Consider the following 20,071-nt stretch of genomic DNA (forward strand, 5'->3'; position numbering starts at 1 on the left):
TGCACTGAACCGATGGAGACCTACAGAGCGTGGACAGGAGTCTTGGCTCGAGCCAAGGCAAACAACTGCCCCAACAAACAGGTTGGGAGAGGTCATTACCGGCGTTTCTTAAGTACAACCCAGCAAGCTACCTTTGCCACTGATGTTCAATCTCAAAACTGAATCATACTGTTTTTCTTGAGCATTAATCAAACATTCATTGCAAACAAAATGAGGCAAAATTAAGCGGGTAACTTTCGTTTTGAGATGGTGTTTTGTACGCAGTTTGTCAGTCAAGAACAGTGTTGTGAAACTGAGTTAGCACCTACAGAGCAGACTTCCTTAAGGCTAAAGTTACTGAACAATCGCCAACTGGTACTGGCAAAAAGGTTTGATGTGAGTCATTTCCTGTGTAGAGACAGCTAAACTTAAAAAATCATACAGTGCATAGACACTTAATGACTCAGTTCAGCCTTATTTTTACATTCATAGATCAGATATATGCTCTCATGCTCAATGTAGCGAGTTTCACTGACTATTAGGAAAGCACAGCCTCTGCCAGAGCAGTCAGTCCACATAAAATACATATTCAACACGGTCAAATTACGTCTAATCTTTATAATGAACACAAATCTCCACACGGTTGGGAAACATGAGCTGCACTTACTGCGAGCAACCACAAAGGTAGCTGGTAACAATAAATGTTTTAAACCGATTTTTTGAGTCTGAAAGGAGTAAAAAATGTAAGTAACTTTTTTTTTTTTTAAACTTTAAGGTCATGTCATTTCGGTGGCTACTAATATCATTGCCAGTATTTTCTAAATTGTTCAGACTAGTCTAATAAACAGGCTGACTCATTTTTAAGACTTTTTGTAATAAAAACAGGCAGGAGGACAGAGTGTGCTAAATAGGAGCTGAGAGACAAGTATATCACGGCACTTGTTGACAGGAGGATGCATTTCCTGACAAGAATACAAACAAATCAATTATGAGTGTGAGCACACAGGGACTCAGTAGTCCAAATAGGATGAGTGTGAGTACACACATATTCAATGGGATTAGACTGCATGCTTGCAACAATGTGTGTGCATGTTTTTGATGGAGCAGATCCACAGGAGATGCTTACCTGGCATCAGCCTCACTGTAGTACTCCCTGGCTACAATGTCCTCAAAAAGCTCTCCCCCTGTCACACTGGGAGGGGGAGGGAGAAAGGGGACAGACAGAGATGGGGGAGGCAAAAGAGAGAGAAGTTGTTAGCATACACAAACAAACCGCAGTCACATGCATGGATAAAATGTCACCATGTGTGCGTGCATAGAATATACTCACAGGTCAAAGACTAGGTAATGAAAGCCTTCCTCTGAAATGCTGTCATGCAGTCGCACTGCAAGAGAGGGGGGGGGGGGAGAGTGAGGCCAAGGCATAAAGACAGCAGCTGGATAAAAGCACTACGTTTTTCAGCATTGTTTGACAGTTAAATCTCTTCAGAAACTAAAGGTAAAATGAAAAAAAAACAAGAGGAGAAATAGATATCAAGTACGATCGTGTAGTTTTACTTTCTTTACAGTCACAGAGATACGGGAACGAGCAACGGCTGAGCATATAGCCATTTAATTCAGCAACAACTAAAAACTCACAATTGGGCTTCATTGTGCATGAAATGGATGTTTTTTTTTTTTTTTTTTACAGGCTTCACCGGCAGCACACATAAAGCGCAGGGTTAACTGAGGTCAAACGAAACGGGTAACTTTCGTTTTAATATGGTGTTTTGTACGCCGTTTGTCAGTCAAGAACAGTGCTGTGAAACCGAGTTAGCACCTACAGAGCAGACTTCCTTAAGGCTAAAGTTACTGAACAATCGCCAAGTGGTACTGGCAAAACAGTTTGATGAGAGTCTTTTCCTCTGTACAGGCAGCTAAACTTAAAAAAAAAACCTTAATGACTCAGTTCTGTGTGTAAAGCCACTGTACAACTTGAAAATATAAATAGAAGACTGGCCTATTTTTACATTCACAGAACAGATGCATTCTGCTCTCATGGTCAATGTAGCGAGTTTCACTGACTACTGTGGAAGCATAATACAGCTGCAGCTGCTGTGAGAGCAGTCCACATACAATACATATTCAACACGGCGTGAGGGACATTCAAATTACATGTCATCTTTATAATGAACACACATCTCCACACGGTTGGGATACATGAGCTGTACCTACTGCGTGCAACCACAAAGGTAGCTTGTGACAAAGCGTGTTTTAAACCTATGTGATGGTTGGCGGTTTGATGTTATCCAAATGATTACATTCACACCTTCATCACAGTAAATGGTTCTCATCTTTTTAACCTCTTTCTAGGTTCTACGAAGCGCTTTACACAGACACTCACACAGCATTTCATAACATATAAATGCACTTTTTCCTCTACGATCACACAAAGAGATGAACATATCAGAGACAATGTTGGGTTCAGTGCCTTGCCCGAGGACACTCCAACACATGGATGGACTGGGCATCAAAACGCAGACGTTCTGGTTGGAGGACAGCCACCCTACCAGCTGATCCACGACTGCACCAGTCATCCTAACAATATTTCAAATATACGTGGAGATAAAATTGACTCAAGTCACCTTTTGATTTCGATTTGATAGTTGACTTTAGACAGGAAGCATACTGAGGGATGGAGAATGGTCTGACATGCAACAAAAGGTTTACAGCTAGTGGAGAATCAGGATCTGTGTTTACATGATTTATGCAATCTCATGTTGCTTAACCAGACAGTAGCTGGCATCATTTTGTTTAGCAGCAGATGCATCACTACATGTATGAGACAAGCTGAAATCTGGGACCAAGTTTTGAAATGTTATTTTTGTGGAAAAACAAACAAAACAAGTCGGCTCTATGATTCCTGAATTACTGATATGGAGGTAAGTGAGAGCTTGGTAAGGAGGAGAGCTGTTGAATACCGTAATGAGCTCATACTGCCATGATACTGCGGTAACCACCCCAACCCTCCTGTCAACTTAACTAAACAGCAGCAGAATGACAAAGCAAGATGCAGGCAGCAGCAGCAGCAGCCAGGCGTCGGGTATGGGTCTGAGATACAGTTCAAGTCTAGTGACAGCAGAGAAACAGTTATCGTTATGTAAAGTGAATATCAGTTGTATAATAAGATGAAGTAGGATGTCCCTGCAGCAAGAAACGAGAGCGACTGCTCTTTCCTCCTCCTCCCATCTTTTCGCTCTCTCCATCTGTCTTCTACTCCTCCTGCTTTCGTGTCTCCATCTGTCTCTTTTTGTGCCCTCTTTTGTCCAAAGTTTGAATTCAGACGATGCCAAGATATGGCAAAAAGAGCAGAAAGGACAAGACAGGGAGGAAAATCTATACAGAAACTGGAAGATAACAGAAAGATCGGGCAAGGGGGCGAATGTGTGCCTGAGGCGCTGCAAGAAAACTAGGACACAAGGAAAAAAAGAAACGAGGAGAGCGGTGGGAAAGGTGTCACTGGCTTTATCATTTCACCCTCTCTGGACATCTTTATTAAAGCTCCATATTGCATTTAAGTTTCTATCTTATTCTTTTATTATATCTATCTTTTATTAAAAAGGTAAAGAAAAGACGACCAAAAATTAAAAACATCATACGCCTTAAGAAGCAGAAAAGAGATCGGCTCTTGACACAGACAGCAAGAAGAGGTCTTAAGATGCATTTTAATATAAAACGGTCAGCACAGCAAAAAGACAGCAGATTTAAACAAGCCTGTATCATTATTAAAAGTAATAATAATCACAATAAATACACCAAAAGAACAACAAATTACTCTCTGGCTCACTTACTACCCTATACCATCGTTTCATTACCGTCGGGTGCGGAGAGGCTCTAGCGTAATTTCACAACGACCCATTGCATTGTGGGAATGCAATTGGGAAGCACAACGCATGGCATGGAGAAAGCCTTTTCTGAGAGTGTGTGGAGATGGATGCATTTCCACTTTCCTCTTGAAACACAGTCAGTAAGTACCGTGTAGGATAAAGCAAACTGTTATTTCAGACAAAGCCAACAACTAACAAAATTCACAAGGTCTCAGTTGCAGCAAGTTAGCACAAAATAATGGTTTACAACCTACCAATGCCAGTCCATTGTGTCCAATAAACACCACAACATTTCTTAGCCCTGTGGAGTTACAGCAGTAACTACAAACAACCTGCTTATTGAACAGATTATTGGAAAATGAAGCCACCAGTAGAGTTTGGACATGGGCAAAGGTACTGCAGCACATGTGGACTGTCTATAAATCAATGGACTTACTCTGCTAACCACAATTCATTTTGCACTCAGTGTTTCATACAAGGCCTCATAAAGCTAGTCTATCATATTAAAACCATAATGAATTGTTGGTACAACTCCATATTAATTGAAAGAACCTTCCAAGCAGGACTCTTAAGACAGAGTGTTCATGAAGGACTTTCTCCAATGAGGAGAGATGGTGTGTGGCTGCCTGAAGAAAAAGTGTGTGCACCTAGTATCTTTTTTCTGTTCGATCTGTCTGAACATTTTTAGCTGAAAAATATCAGAACTTTTATGAGACGGTTCTGGTGTCACTTCTTTTCAGACAATTATGCAAAATGGCCACCCTGTTAATCAAGAAAACACATTTGGTTCGTCTGACCTGTAGTTTTATAATACATTAGGACAGAAATGATTACAACAGGGAAAGAAAACCCGGGACGCTGAGTTTTCTACCTGTTATTTATCTTTGTCAACTCTGGTTTGAATGTGGAAATGCAATTTGATGAGGCACTGTGACAAAGTGGTCAAATTAGCAAACTTTGTGGATATTAAATCTTTCTAAATTAATTGAAAACCAAACATTGTTGCTAGACTGCCACAGCTAGCACTGGGATGGATTCTGATAATCAGATTGTTTCGTATCTAATACAGACTTCCTTTATGTTATAATACTTGTAGCTGAATAGGAAAGTCAGCAGTAGATAACCTGCCAGGTTTTTCTTCTTTTTTTCTTCTGCCTTCTTTTTAAATCCCCATTTAAGTTGAAAATTCAGGTTCTTGGCATCCTCGTCAGTCCCTTTAATATCTGCACTGATAGTTCCAACCTCTGTCTACATGCTCCATATTACTTTTAGAAATAAGAGATGCATCCTAATAGGCAGCAGCATGTAGAACATCAAAATCATCCACTATCATGAGGTCAAATTTTCTGAATTAACCATGAGGTCACACAAGTTTAAGCTGCAGCTGGAGGGGAGCATTTGGAGGGGCTGTCAGGAACATTTGGAGCTCTCGTCTCTTCAGTGTGTAACACACCATCTTCACTGTCAGACCCAATCATTATTACATTATTCTCAGTAGATTTAGCATGTTGAATCAGCGTCTGGTCCATCAGTAAGAAACATCCTTCTGACAGGCTGTTCAGCTCAGATGGAGAATCTATGATTTCACCAGCTTAGAGCAGGTACTCGTTTCTTTTTTGTCACTGCTATTTTCTATCTGCTTCCACAGCAGACAGGCTGATAATGGTATAGATGGTACATCCCAGCTGGCAATAGGATGTGGTATTTCTGGTGTGTTCAAGTGCAGTTGTTTTCCTCAGACACTGGTGAAGTAAGGACATCCAGCTGGACGCCATTTTGTTGCTGCTAGTTATTAACATCAGTTTGGCGTTCAAGAGCCCGAAGGCCGCACACACGCTTTCTGTTTCCAGAAGCTGATTGGGACTCGGCAAACATGCATATGTTTCTATTCAGATCCATCTTTTGGGTAATCCGTTCCAGTGCTTCCAATACATTGGCTAACAGACATGTAATCAGTCAAGAGTAGAGGTGTGAATAAGAGCTAACTATCCTCCTATTCTGTTTCTTTTCCTGGTACATTTGCCCCGCCCCCTAGTAGATATTGATCCAGGCTCATACTTAGCTGGCGCACACGATGCAAAGTTAAATATATTTGGGCTGCATGCGGCTGGTCACAGAGGGAATTGGCAGACCCTCTCAGACTGATCCAGCGGATTAAGTGTTCGTCACAATCTGACAACAGAGCCAGAGGTTTCTTTCTTCCTTTTTTTAAAAATGTTTTAAATATCCTAATCCAATAGCATATTAGCAGTTCCAATATGAATTCTCTGTCGCACACACTTGGTAAAAGGATGAGCAAAATCACACATCTGGTCAGGAGCACAGAAACTCACCGATATTGGGGTGCTTCAGGAGACGGCAGATTCGGGCCTCTCTCTCGAGCTTCTGATGGTCTGAGCAGAAAAACAAAGAGAAATCACAGTTTAGATGAGTTGAATATTATTTTTGGCTTGACTGAAAATAATAATATTATACTACTTTTATGGAATTAGGTGGATTCAGGTGATGATAACCTTTCTATTTTTCATTTGAAAAATTTGAAGAAGAAAAAAGAGAAACACTTAATAACTCAGCATTACTGTAGGATAGATATACATAAGAAGTTAACCACTAAAACTGGTGCTGTACACCAATCTCACAGTTTGATGAGTGACAGCAAAGGCAGGAAGAGGAAACAGGAAAGTAAGTGTGCACCAAAAAGTATGTTTCTGTCAGAGAAGAAGGGTCACCCGTCACTTAACAACACTTTTACGAAGCCTTCAGTGCGGTATGATGAGTCCCATCAGCCAATTATTGGTAATTAGTGAGACTGAGAGCAGATATTTGAAACCAACAGTGCATGGCAGCATTACTGCTAACTGAAATTTCTTTTAGAAATCAATGTGCCCGTTTTTTGCACAGTAGACCATTACCTGTGATGTGTAACCAGTGAGACCAGTGAGAAAGCTTTGGGTGACAGAGATCAAAGCGCCACAACCCCACAGTGGTAATTAGACAGAAGCCATTTTAACACAAACACCAGATAATGTTTGGACTTTGTCCACAGTTGCCCTTTCACACATGCGTCGCACAGCAGGAGCTTCACTGAGCGGGATGTGTTTTCGCAACTTTCACAACTCTTCGTTGGCGCCTGTAAAAGCTCAGAGGAGGCAGGATATGATGCATACATCTGTGGGAATCGCAGTGTTTTGTTTAAAGAACATTGTGGACGGTAGACAAGGCTTCCTACTTATCTCTAACAAGGATAGTTTTTGCGTTAATGTCGATACTAAGTTAATGGGTATCCACATCGTCGATGGACAGATGGAAACACAAAAAACTATATGAAGCTGCACCCACTATCAGCATACAAACTCATTCGCTGGGAACTCTCTGGAATTTGCCCGTCCTATTCACACACAGATTTTGAGAGTTTGAGTTTGAATTATTTTATCTGGACTGGGTAAACCAAAAAGGAGAGAAGCAGTCACAGAAAGCATATCTAGAACAAGGCTGGATTAAAAAAACTGTTTCATTCTTGGAGCTAGATTTGATTGTTATCAATCACTTCAAGAGTGCTGCATTTGCCTCTAAACAGTAACCTGAGTAGAGTTTACTTAAGCATTCATGTAATTACGTGCTAAAGTGTACCGAGTACCTGAGTACTCATAGGTTGGAACGTCAACATGCATCATAGTCGAGTTATTGGCTTAAGTATGCCAGACACCACAAGCTGTGGACAATGTGAAAAAACATTGAAGACATACTGTTGCTTATAACTTTTTCTGTGGGAGACCATCATACATGTAAGTATAGCCAATGCACTGCACAGATGCTATCTTTACATTACCTGACCAACTTCAATCGTTGCAAAATCAGGATTTTATTAGAGCAGAGCAACAGTCTGGAAACGCTTTAGGTGACAGCGAGTAGACACAAAGTCAAAATGGGCCAATTTTCAGTCACAGATTCTCAAGTCTAGCTGTCTGAGAAAAGAAACTAAAAATGTTAATGGGAGCGACTCTATTGGGAATTTGACTGTATTAATTAACACATACACTTTATTGCTTTTATAAAAAGGTGCAAAAATTTCAGAGAAAGTGCGGATGCGCCTTGGCCCATTTACGTTGGATGTGTACATACAAGTAATTTGATCCTCAACGGCATATCTGAGTGCGTTAAAACAACTTTGAGACCCTCAATTTAATCTGATTTTGGTTGGAGTATAAAAAATGAGCTATTTTCTAGTGTCATATAAACATGTTCATAAAGACTAGCATCTTGGCTGGTGTGATCTCATTACAAGATGGTCTGTTGTGGAAACTATTGATTCTGTGTGTGGTATACTTGCATCCATGTGCAAGCATTTGCACATGGATGTTGGTGCATAGGACACCTAATATTTTTAAATGATCTGGTCAGTGCGGGATGCAGCAGCCACAAAAACATCCCGCAGTCATGCATGCAGCTGAGGTTGGAGGGCAGGTGGCGTAACCGTAAAAAAAGATCCAGCATGACTCAGTGTGTGGACGTGTGTTATCACTGTGGTTAAGCCAACTAACGCCACGGCTCTGTGGCGATTACATGACACAGTGACAAGCTAGCTAAGATTTGCATTAATTTCCCCAAAGCAGCAACAACCAAGATAAAATGCTCATGCTGTTCCTGAGCCATCAACTATCACCTTATTCAACTGATCTTTTTCAGCCGGTACAGGCATAACGCCAACAGCACATTATTATAATAAGAGCAGCATCCCTCTCCGCGTGTTACTAGACTGTCTCCGGCCGTCACGTCTACCCTTTCCTGGGCACGTTTTCTTTAGCTTGTTGCTGATCTGGGTGAGTTTTAAAGCTGCAGACAAGTGTTTTGAAGCAGTGCCCCTTCCTGGTCTTGCAGGTGTAGTTTTCATTCATCTTAGATAAAGCAAGCGAATACGAGAGAGACCTGAACCTCCTTCTAATTACACTGGTGACGCAGGATGGAGGGACAGTCAGAGACGGAGGGAGGATTACATGGAACGTCCATTTGCTAGAAGAGGATCACAGCTCCCCTGTGCGTGCGTGTGTGTGTTTTTGTACAACTGCCTACCCTGGTGCAGTGTCACTGCAGCACTCACTAATTCATTCAATCTCCTTATTTGTTGGTGTGAGTGTGTGTGGTAGTGGAAGACAGGAAAGAGAAGGCTGGAGGGTAATTACTGGCACTTCCTGCTGTTCTCTAATTGGCCATCTGCTTTGCCATGGGGCGGGCCTACAGCCATCTTACATCAGCTGAGAAGGATGGAGAGTACCCGACACACACAAACACATACACACCCCTCTATCTGCCACACAAAGCTGACACCCTAACTGAAGACTTGAGGTTTCAGTTCAATCTGTTTCAGGCAAATTTACAATCTCAACTGTGAGGATCGATGAAATCAGCCATTGTCAATACTGACAATGTATTTTAGGGATGTTGTTTGGCATTTTAAGGCCGACTTTAACTGAAGATCCCAATAAAGGTTCTCCTGTAGTGCCACTTTAATACTGCTCTGCTTTAATACTTGTACATGCACCTAAAGATACCGATCAGATGAGTCACTGAGGAATACAATATTGTTTTGTTAAGATGAGGAAATACCACAATGAATGCTCTTATAAGATGAAATGCAGCCCTTCTGTTTAACTATACAAACAACAAAAAAGGTTTCTATGACTTTCTTCTTTCACCTTTGTAATTTTACTGAGTCATACAGAAAAACTGCAACATGCAGGTATTACCTCAAGATTGAACTACTGTAATTCTTTATTATTGGGCTGTCCCAAACATTCTCTGCAAAGCCTCCAGCTGATCCAAAATGCTGCAGCCAGAGTTCTGATGAGAACTAACAGGAGAGATCAGATTTTTTACAGTTTTAGCTTCTCTTCATTGGCTCCCTGTTAAATGTAGAACAGAATTTAAAAAAAAAAATCTTCTCCTCACATATAAAGCTCTTTATCACCAAGCCCCATCATATTTCCTAATAGAGCACTTTGCTCTCAGACTTCAGGTTTACTTGAGGTTTCTAAAAGTAAAATGTGAGGCGGAGCCTTCAGTTATCAGGCTCCACTCTTGTGGAACCAACTGCAAATTTGAGTTCAGGAAGCAGACACCGTCTCTACCTTTAAGATTAGGCTTAAAATCTTCCTTTTGATTAAGCCTATAGTTAGAAGGGGGGCTCAGGTGACCCCCAAAACATCCATGACCTCAAATGTTGAAAATACGTTTGTATGCGAAGCAAATTATTTTGGATTTTAATGAATTTTAATTATGATTGTAATTCAATGAACTGGATTATAATATTGCATCTTTGAAGTGCCTTAAGATGACATTTACTGCTATATAAATGTACCAAGCAACACTTTTTTTGTACAATCTCAGCAAAGATTCGGAGTAAGTCCCACTGATATCACACAGTGATGTGGAAACATTAGAGACGGCTGATGGTCAGAGAAGATCTTCACCTGTGGGCTTAAACAACCACGTTTCTGCAGCAGCACTGAGGCCCTGTTCTTTTTAAAATCAAGTCATTTATTCTGGCACACATTTTAAAACAGATCACATATCTAATTTGTGCAAACAGATTCCATACTGTGTGCGTTACCAATGACTAATGAGTCCAGGAATGTGTTTATTATGGATTGTTGCGCTCTGTAGTGCTCAATCATTAGGATCAACCTAAAAGTTATCCCAACCCATTTGTATTAAATCCCTGCTGCAACTTAATTAATTGTAATAACCACTCTGTACTCCTGACTTGTATTTGATTTGGATAAAAGCATCGGTTTAATCAGTGTAATGTCATAAATTCGCACAGAAGTCTTCTTGTCTCTGTATTGCTGCAACTTTGCACACACTGTAATGATAAAAAGCTGATCCATGTCCAGGAGATACCATCAGCAGCGGAAAATGACGCAGGGGACAGTCGTGCCGTGCTGATTTAATGGGAAAACTGCAACAATGTGTTATTTTAGGGTGTCTTTGTCACGAGTTTATATTCCAATCTTTTCTTTTCAGTTTCCACTGCATTAGTAAAAAGCTTGACAGATGTGACTCCAGCATCCCTAATATTCACTGTCGAATATTTCCCAAAATGGGAATCTATAGTTTGGATACGGTTATGATATAACCTACCACTCAGATACTGCTATCAAGCTAGTAATAGAAAAACAAAATGAACCAAAGATCAATAACAGGTCATATTTAAGCTATGTAATGATACACCACACACAATCAATCTTGCACCTAACGCCATGTCAGTTGTTTTTCCTCCTTCTGTTAGCCAATCATGCTACAGACCCAGGTGGCGGTCGTAAAGGCATCTTCAGAAAAAAAAACCTCAGCTGCATTACGTTGCTACAATCTGCCTCCTCAAGTCAGAACTGAAATTTTATGTGAATGCACAAGTGATGGTCGGTTTAGTTGCCATAGTAACCGCAACACACAATATCAACATCAGTGGCCTGTCGGAGAGCGACTTTGAACATCGTTCATGTCTGCATGAAAACATTATGAAACAAGCAGATTGTTTTGTTTATTCTTTTATGAATTAATTGCAAGTTAGCTTACAACAACAACAACTTTCACAGCTGCATTCATCTCACAGCAATTTTGTAACCATTTTTCTTTCCCAGCTTTTCGTGGCTACGGCAACACTGCTCTGTAAATAGCTGCAAAGGAAGATGAGGTCTATATTCTTGAATGCTGCGGCAACGCAGAGTGGTCTCTTGAACTGGGGAAAATGACAAAAGGAGCAGTACACCAGCACTATTCACCTAGACATGTGGGCACTGATTCAGAGGCTTGGAACTAGGCTGCATGCAGTGCTTTGCTGCGAATATTAATAACAGTAATAAAGAGCCTTTGGCTACGAGAGATGAACAGTTAACCAACTGGATTGAGGTGTAAATGTGAGAAACTGCTGAGCAATAAGCACAACTGAACTGATTTTCAATGAGGCCATTATTCAGCCTAAAAGCAGTAACTGTAGGACACCAACAAAAAGTATTGAAGTAGTGCATTAAAGTGGATGGTCTATCTCACTCTGACTCTCGCAAACAAACGCACACACACCCACCCACCCACATGTACACATACACGGTGTTGCAGCAGACAATGCAGCAGCCCTCCAGTTTCCAGTGTCACTTCAGCAAGAAAACAGAGCATTCTTTCTGCACAGATAAACTCAAATTACTCCTACGCAGCATTTTATGCACTGCCATGTAAAACTAATATGTTGTGCATGCATGTACATGACATATTAAGACACATCACCTACTGATGGTGATGAGCCAGCATTGGCAGAAATCTGCATAACGCCTGCAGCTCCAGACTCTCAATCCTAAGACCCTCCCACGAGATGAACTGGGACATATGCACAGGCTTCATATACCGAATTAGCCAAAGCCTCAGCCTTTGGTCACAGTTAATAACAGGTTTAACTATCAAGAACATCCAAAGCCCCTCATCTGTTTTCATGTTATCTTACATACAACCTAAGAAACCACTTGGATTGTCCTGAACAGCGTCAGCGTTGGTATCTTATTGTAACCGTAACTTTCCAAGGCAAAAGTGAACATCAAGCAAAGACGATGCCTGTGCTGTAATTTTGAGAGATAGAACCGCTTCTTGATTTTTCTCTACCATAGTGCGCACCCTTTGTCTGAGAAAAACTACCTACGACAACAGCAACACACATGTGCAAACAAGCCACTCGTCTTGGCATTGCTTTCTCCTCGCCGCCATGACAACACAAAAAGGCAAGAGAAGACCTATTCCCTTTTAGGATCCGGTACTGATTTCAACACCAGCTTACCTGAAAAAACCTATTTGGTGTCAGCATCAATTTTTTGGGCCCTGGAAAAGAATGGCACGCTTGTCTATTGGTATCTGCTGGATGCATTCTCAAATCTATGAGTATGCTTTGCTGATGCTGACACGTGTTCAAACTCATTTATTGTCAGAATGTCTTTTATTTCTTTTGAAAGTCTGTCCTTCTGCTTTTGGGTTACTTTACAGTGTAAGCAGTGACTGCAGTAGCAATCTTTTCTGGAATTGAATTAGGCTTTTAAATATCTGAAAGGTTGTGCAGAGACATCTGCATTTGTGGAGAAAAAAAAAAAAGAGAAAAAGTTACTCTATACTGCTCTGGCTCAATGACACGTGGAGAGCTCATAAACGTTTAGCCACCATAACTTTTGCTGAACTTGTTAGGAGGTGATGACCACTGAACCAAATGACTATACTCACGGAGCTTAGTTCACACCGTGCTGAACACAGCATGTCCGGGGTTCTTTATCCTTCACTGGAACATGTCTTCCATCATCGATTCATATTCCACTGATTCAGTAATATATGTGGAAAATACATGCTGGATCCACATTAACAATGGCATGCCGAGAAATGTCTTAAATAATATCATTTGTATTGATATTCTAATTTGTCTGATGTTAATTACCCTACACTAAACAATTGTTGTGGCTGATGTAAAAAACACAGATCAGGAGATGAGGTGGTATCAGTGATACCAATAAAAAAAATGCCTTGATCAGGACCCTGATCTGTTACTTGAGATCAGACCAGGAAAGCTTCATATTTATATATTTTCCCAAGCTGCTTATAGTCAAAATCTGCAGTGCAAACACATACCACAGGGACCAACCACAGCTGCTGAGGTATGTGTCGGAGTAAAAATTCATTACATTTCTGGGGCGGGTACATCAGGCTGCAGGGAAGACAGGCGTTGGCTATGATGTACAGTGTGCACTCAATGCTGTATGCTATGCAACGATCTGACCTTTTAGCAAAAACTGCCTTAAAAAAACTGATTGGCTAAAGTCTAATCAGGTGCCTGATTTTTTTTTCTCCTATGATGTCAAACAAATTACAGCTCTGTTTTTAAAGATATTTTGATTGAATTAGCTTGTTCTTGGGGTCATTTTAATATTCAACTGTCATTCTTGTCTTTTGCCAAACAAAGAAGCCCCTAACATATCATTTCAGCCTAGACCTCCTGAACTGAGAATCTGATGTATGATTTTTTTTTTTATTCATTTATCCATTCCTTATCTAAGCACCTACTGTGAATTTTGCTGCCCACTTGCATTTATCTGACTATACCACGTCCAAGTGACTATACTGAGGCAAAATACCTACATCTATCCAACATCATATCCTCCCTCACATCCTTCCCTCTTTGGTTTCCTTACTTCCTTCCTTTCCCCTCCCCCCTCCTCAGATTACTGCAGTGTTTACCAGAGCTTTGAGAGACTTACCCACCAGGCCACGCGTGAGGCCACACTCACCCCGTCAGGCTAAAAAAAAACCTACCCAAATCCTACCGGGCAGCCTGCCTGCTCACGCAGTGGCTGCCTAGTGTAGATGGTGTGTTTTAGTTTGCATGTCTGTGCATGGTTTGTCAGCAAAGCCGCATTTTGTCATTTTTTTTTCTTAGCACAAAATTCCCTCCTTCCTTTCCTCTATAGTGTGCCCTTCCGTCTCATTTCATCATTTCACCTCACTTCCCAGGGTGTCACTGTGCTCTTTGCAAGACTATACTGCTCAACATCATCATCCTCTCATGGCAAACACACATATATACACATGCCTACACTGTTCTTCCTGCCTCTGCGAAGAGCCCACAGCTTTCTGCTGAGCACTTACTTTTCCTCGATAGGACATTAACACTAGAAGCTGCCCTATGTGGACACTTGATGGCAGGGATAGAACAATAATAGCATTACAACACACTCGCACAAAACAGACATGCTCTATTAGTAATACTCCCTGCTCCCTCTGTCTCTCTTTCACACACACACAAATGCCATCAGACAGACAACAACAGGGCAAACAGGGAGGCGCCTATGGAATCTGTGGGGTCTTAGTGGTTGATGAGATACATTTAGCATAAGTGGATTAGCCTCAATACAAACCAATCCCCCTTCACAGAAAAATGAGAGACGGGCAATGAGGGAGCGAGGCGCAAAGGTAACAGGAGGGTGGAGGAAAGGAGAACAAAGGAAGACAGGTGCGTGTGAACTCCAGAAAGGAGTCAGCACGTCTAATTTGCCAGGTACAGAGAGGAGAAAGCAATTAAGTGTGCCAGTCTAAGCCAAGGGAGGTCCTGACACAAAGACATGGGCTCACGTCATTGTTACAACAAGTCACACCAGGCATGTAGACGTCAGTGCTGACCTCTGCATGGAAGTGCACGAGCAAAGCAACAAATTAAATTCGATGCTGAGCAGCAGGAATATGACATATTCACAGAGGGAAGAATAAGAAAAAATTTCATGTGTCTATTAACCTCCTTTTAAAAGACCCTGCCTCCTTATACGAGGACGCTGGATGTTAATTGTACAGCGGCTGACCAACCCCACCACAGAGCAGACTCTGAGAATTTTTCTATACAACGATAAAGAAGTTGCTGATAAGAACTATCAACAGACCCAAAAACTGGGAAAATTTGGGAATTCTGTCTGTTGGCCAATAAAAGGATATATGTGGTACAACGATGTGGATCAGTGGACATTTTGCTAAGCAATAGCTATAACTTAACTATCTCTCCCTGGACATGAAAGGCAGAGTTGAAAATCAATGAGTTAAACTGCTTTGCAGCAATATTCAATTCCCAGGATTTGGCCAACTGTACGATTAGGTTTTTAATCACTAAAGTAGCCACAAAACTGCTGTTATGCTTCTTATTTTCAACAATAAATGACTTTTTATAATAATATCCAGAAACTCAATTGTCGGACAAAATAAAGAAATATTCATATTTACTGCAAACAAAGCGAGCATGTTTGTAACAGTGTGTGTTAGTGTGTGTGTGGTGTTACCATACCTCTTGCAGACAGCTTCTTAGTGTTGATAATTTTTGCAGCATATTCCTGTCCTGATGACTTCTTTACACACCTACGCACCACTGAAAAAGCTCCCCTAAGAACAAACAACCAAAAATTAGTTCCATTTCACATGCTTTATATCTCAGATGCAGAAAGTGTGACATTTGCTGCTGCAATCCACTCATGTGGCAGTGGCCCGTTTGTGTATGCATGCCAACAACTCAGCTCTGTCTTCTCTGTCACACCTTTTTTGGGGGGGAGGTGTACCATAACAGCATCAGTGTAGACGATATGAAAAGGTGAGGTAATCGACCAGTAGCAACATAACATCGGAGAAGATCTTGGATTCGAAATTAATGCTAAGCTGTAATGTGCACACAGTACAATGCAACTTATCGGCACAGAGTAAATTCAATGTGCAAACGCCAGCTCAAAGACTGGGCTCCATCGGGTCACATCAGTCAACACTTAATAAATTCACCTTTATAAATGTACTCAGATTCCAAAGGGGGGACCAAATATTGCTACTCTGAAGAGTTTCACATTGATCTATAGCAACACTATACTGCTAATGTTCAATTTTGAGCATTACACAAGAAGTTATCATGCTTTATTTTTGCATCAGCCTGTACACCCAGAACATTTCTAGTTCTACAGGTTTTTCTGACAGAGGAAGGCTGCTTTCTACTTCTCCCAATGATACACGGAGCACTGCTGCACTCTGGTCCTAGTTTCAATTATTCAACAGAAACGAGAGGTGACAGGTGACACAAGTACAAGCCGGTGCCGAGACGTTAATAACCTATGACAGCACAAAATGCGCTAACACACGGATGCAGAAACAAAAGTGACGGTAAGTGCTACGTCTCGGGAAGAATCATGGGTAGTGGAGGCCAGATCCACTTTGGAGGATGTGTAGGTGTGTACGTGTGTGGGCACACTGGCTGTGCAATCAGTGCCATCGATTACTGTCAATTATAAGGGACAGAGTGGAAATGGCAGCTGGATATTAAGGCCAGTGTATCTTTATAAGACCGATGCTGCCCTGCTGCTGATGATTTGGGTACAAGAAAGGGAGGAAAAAAGCTTTCAGGGGCCAAGAGCTGCAGATGATGCTGCTGAAGCAGAAGAGGCAGTGGTCTGGTTCACTTGCTGCTGGGACTGACCAGATTTTGGGGTCTGATAAGGATTAACAGTTATAAAAAAATTACACTTTATACATAGTATTTACATAGGTCCACTGATTCTTATACCTGCAATCTGTGGAAATCCTGCTTGGATTTTTTTTACGTAAAAATTAAGCACAAAAAATGGTGTTGAGATGCTGTCAAGGGAGCTGTTAGTGCTATGCAGGCGACCATTAAAGCCTCAGTTATAATACCTTTTAACATTTGTGATCGTCTCTATGTATATAAATATTGTATTACATTTTTCTGTGAACAGCTCTATTTCTTTCCTTTGGTTGAAGCCCATAATTATGTATGCGTCACAACACGATGAAACACTTACTCGATGGCAATAAAACTACAAAATCTTTATATACTTAGTCACAGAATTTGGAGTTACAGTCATCAAAATGTGGAGAAAACACACCCCTCCCTCCTACACAGTAAAACCTACATTGTAATAACAACTGCCAGCAAGTGACGATCACCTTTGTGTAAGATTCATAACGAGAAAGCACTTATTGATAACTTGATGGTGGGAACAGCTGGTGTGTGGGGCGTATCGGCGTTACAGCGCAAACCATAAACTAGCGCAGCCAAGACCGAATAACTTCCTCATTAAGTGATCTAGGGGTACGTAGCGTTGCTCAACACGGTTACACAAATCATCTACAGCTGCTAGGGAAAAAAGTGGTCGGCCTAGTTAGCTAGCGACCACAGCCGCAGGTATACCGAGCCCGCACGGAGCTGTCAGACCCGTGGGCCGGCGAAATGTCAGAGGGCTACGTCTCCGGCGTCTCTCGGGGCCCCGCTGACGGGTCCAACAGACCAGAAAACACCGGTTGGCAAACATTAAAGGGCGAACAGCTGTTAATGAACCAACCTCTGTGCAATTTATTCATCACCACTCGCGACTAAAAGGCGCAGTGGTAGCGTGCTAACTCGGCTAGTTTATCAATATCAGCATGGTAGCTCGTTGGCTAGTAACTGAACGTTAGTGCGCCGTCTCCCGTTATTGCGGGAGCAGCTAGTTAGCCAATAGCAGCGGTTATTTAGCCTAACTGCAGCACGACTACAACTGCTCCAGTTGATATATATATATACATACATATATATATATACATATATATTTTATGCACGGACAAATCACTAAAGTAGTCAACATGACTAGTCAATAAGCAATTTGTTCTAAATATCACCTGCTAGCTGGCTAAGCAGAAATAATGTGAGGCGAGGTTGCGGGGGTGGGGGACAAAAACGACAAGACAAACACGATGCACACTGCTGCTTACTTCCCGAGCTCTTCGTACAGCTGGTACTCGTCGGTAAACCGGGTGGAAGTAGCGGTGGTTGCCATGGTTGGAGCCGTGAGGGGGGAGCCCGAGCCTTAGGGTACGACGGCGGCTGGCTCTCGTACGGGGTCCGAGAGGGGGGTAGCCTAGCCTCCAACACTGGAGTACCTTTCTGACAGGCAAACAAGACTGAAGAGGAGAGAGTCGAGCTGAGACGGAAAGGGAGGGGCTGGGGAGACGAGGAGGAGTGGTGATGATGATGGTGGTGTGTGTGTAACCCGTGTATGTGTGCGCGTGTGAATGTGTGTGTAGTAAATGGGAGAAACCTCGCGAGAATTGGCTCGTGCAGCATGAGACCTGTCCGCTCAGCTCAGTGAAGTCATTGAAAATGTGGGGAGATGAGGCTGCTGAATGATTTTCCCCATTTAGACGAAATCAGCCATCTTTTGGAGGATAATAGATCTGCGTGAAATGACGTGCTGCTGAAAGGTGCACGACTCCGTGATGGTGGTGCAGATGACTGGCTAAGAAACAGCGTTCACACCAAGCTTCTGTCTGCTCTCATACAGTCATGTGATAAATTAAAATGTTAAGGTTTTACATATCCATACATAATGATGAAGCATCTGGTCGATACCACGTCCTGAAATTAGACAAATCAAACCTCAGAACAACAATGACAATACAAAATACATCCTTACAGTCTCCATAGGAATTCAGAGGGAAAGTAGCATCCAGATGCTGATACTGCACCTGGTTAACAGTTTTTCAGTAAGTGTGAGCAGCAATAAAAGCAAAAGTTTTGGTGGTTTGCTGGTCTGGAGCAATCAAGTATGTATGTAGAATCACAATGCAGAGGAAGAAAGACATCAGCAATGATCTTAAAGAAGCAAATGTTGCTCCACATCAATCTGGGAAAGGTTAAAAAGCCATTTCCAAAGATTTTTCACAAGTGGAAAAACATTCAAGACAGTTGTCAATCTTCCAAGAAGTGGATGTCCCAGCAAGTTCACCCCAAGGTCAGACCGTGCCATGGTCAGAGAAACTGTAAATAAAGCCAAGAGCTACATCTCAGACTCTACAGGCCTCAGTTTGCATGTTAAATATTTAGGTTTAGATCACAGGAGAAAACACACTCTCTCTAAGAAAGAACATGGCAGCATGGCTTACATTTGTAAAGTTGCATTTAAACAAAATGACACCCTGGAAAAATGTCCTTTCAACAGACCAAACCAAACTGGAGATGTCTGGTCATAATGCACTATGCTATACTGGAAAAAAAAATCAGTCACATTAGCACAAACACCTCAAACCATCTGTCAAGTAAAGCAGCAAATTTACAACAGAAAGGCTGAAGAAAGAAAAAACATAAAGGTGTTGCAGTAGTCCAGTCAAAGTCCAGACCTCAATCTGATTAATATTCTGTGGTGTGACCTTAAGAGAGCTGTGCATAAATGAATCCTGCAAACCTCAATGAACTGATGCAACACCGTGAAAAAGAATGGGCCAAAATTACTCCACAATGATGTGAGAGACTAATAACGTCATACAGAAAATGATTACTTTAAGTTTAGCTTCTAAATGTGGTTCTTCAAGCTGCTGAATCATGGGGTAGACTTTCACACTCTGCTGTATTTTTGCTTTGATTTTGTACAGTAGCTATAGACGGTGAAATATATGATGTGTAACTGTTAATCTGAGGTTAGATTGATCTAATCTTAAAACCTTGTGTGGAGTTTTTTTAAAAATAATTTCCACAAACATAAAACCTCAAAACTGGAAGAGAATATGCTTATTTTTCTAGATACGACTCTATCTTTCAAATATTGCAGGGAACATCCCAGCAGCATTTTACTGCACTGGTTGGGATACACCCAACCTCTGGGTCACAGTACACTGCAGCAGAGGCGAAGTCACAGACT

General features: G+C 41.5%; 1 protein-coding gene across 15 annotated transcripts in view; it reads right to left on the bottom strand.

Moving 5' to 3' along the window:
• Positions 1-18,421, bottom strand: part of LOC140278111 (calcium/calmodulin-dependent protein kinase type II subunit gamma) — a 39,320-nt gene extending 20,899 nt beyond the window's left edge. For 4 of the 15 annotated variants that reach the window (XM_072373029.1, XM_072373032.1, XM_072373028.1 and 1 more), the window contains exons 1-5: positions 18,150-18,420; positions 15,691-15,785; positions 6,179-6,238; positions 1,310-1,364; positions 1,106-1,171 (exon numbers count right to left, since the gene is read on the bottom strand). In XM_072373029.1, the coding sequence (XP_072229130.1) occupies positions 1,106-1,171; positions 1,310-1,364; positions 6,179-6,238; positions 15,691-15,785; positions 18,150-18,214 (341 nt within the window). In that variant the 5' untranslated portion in view covers positions 18,215-18,420. Of the gene's footprint in view, positions 1-1,105; positions 1,172-1,309; positions 1,365-6,178; positions 6,239-15,690; positions 15,786-18,149 lie in introns of all 15 variants that reach the window. The other 11 variants (XM_072373031.1, XM_072373035.1, XM_072373033.1 and 8 more) reach the window with 7 other exon arrangements.
• Between the last annotated feature and the right edge of the window lie 1,650 nt (positions 18,422-20,071).

Source organism: Leuresthes tenuis, unplaced genomic scaffold (genome assembly GCF_036924035.1).
Source record: "Leuresthes tenuis unplaced genomic scaffold, fLeuTen1.0.hap1 SCAF_20, whole genome shotgun sequence".
NCBI lineage: Eukaryota > Metazoa > Chordata > Actinopteri > Atheriniformes > Atherinopsidae > Leuresthes > Leuresthes tenuis.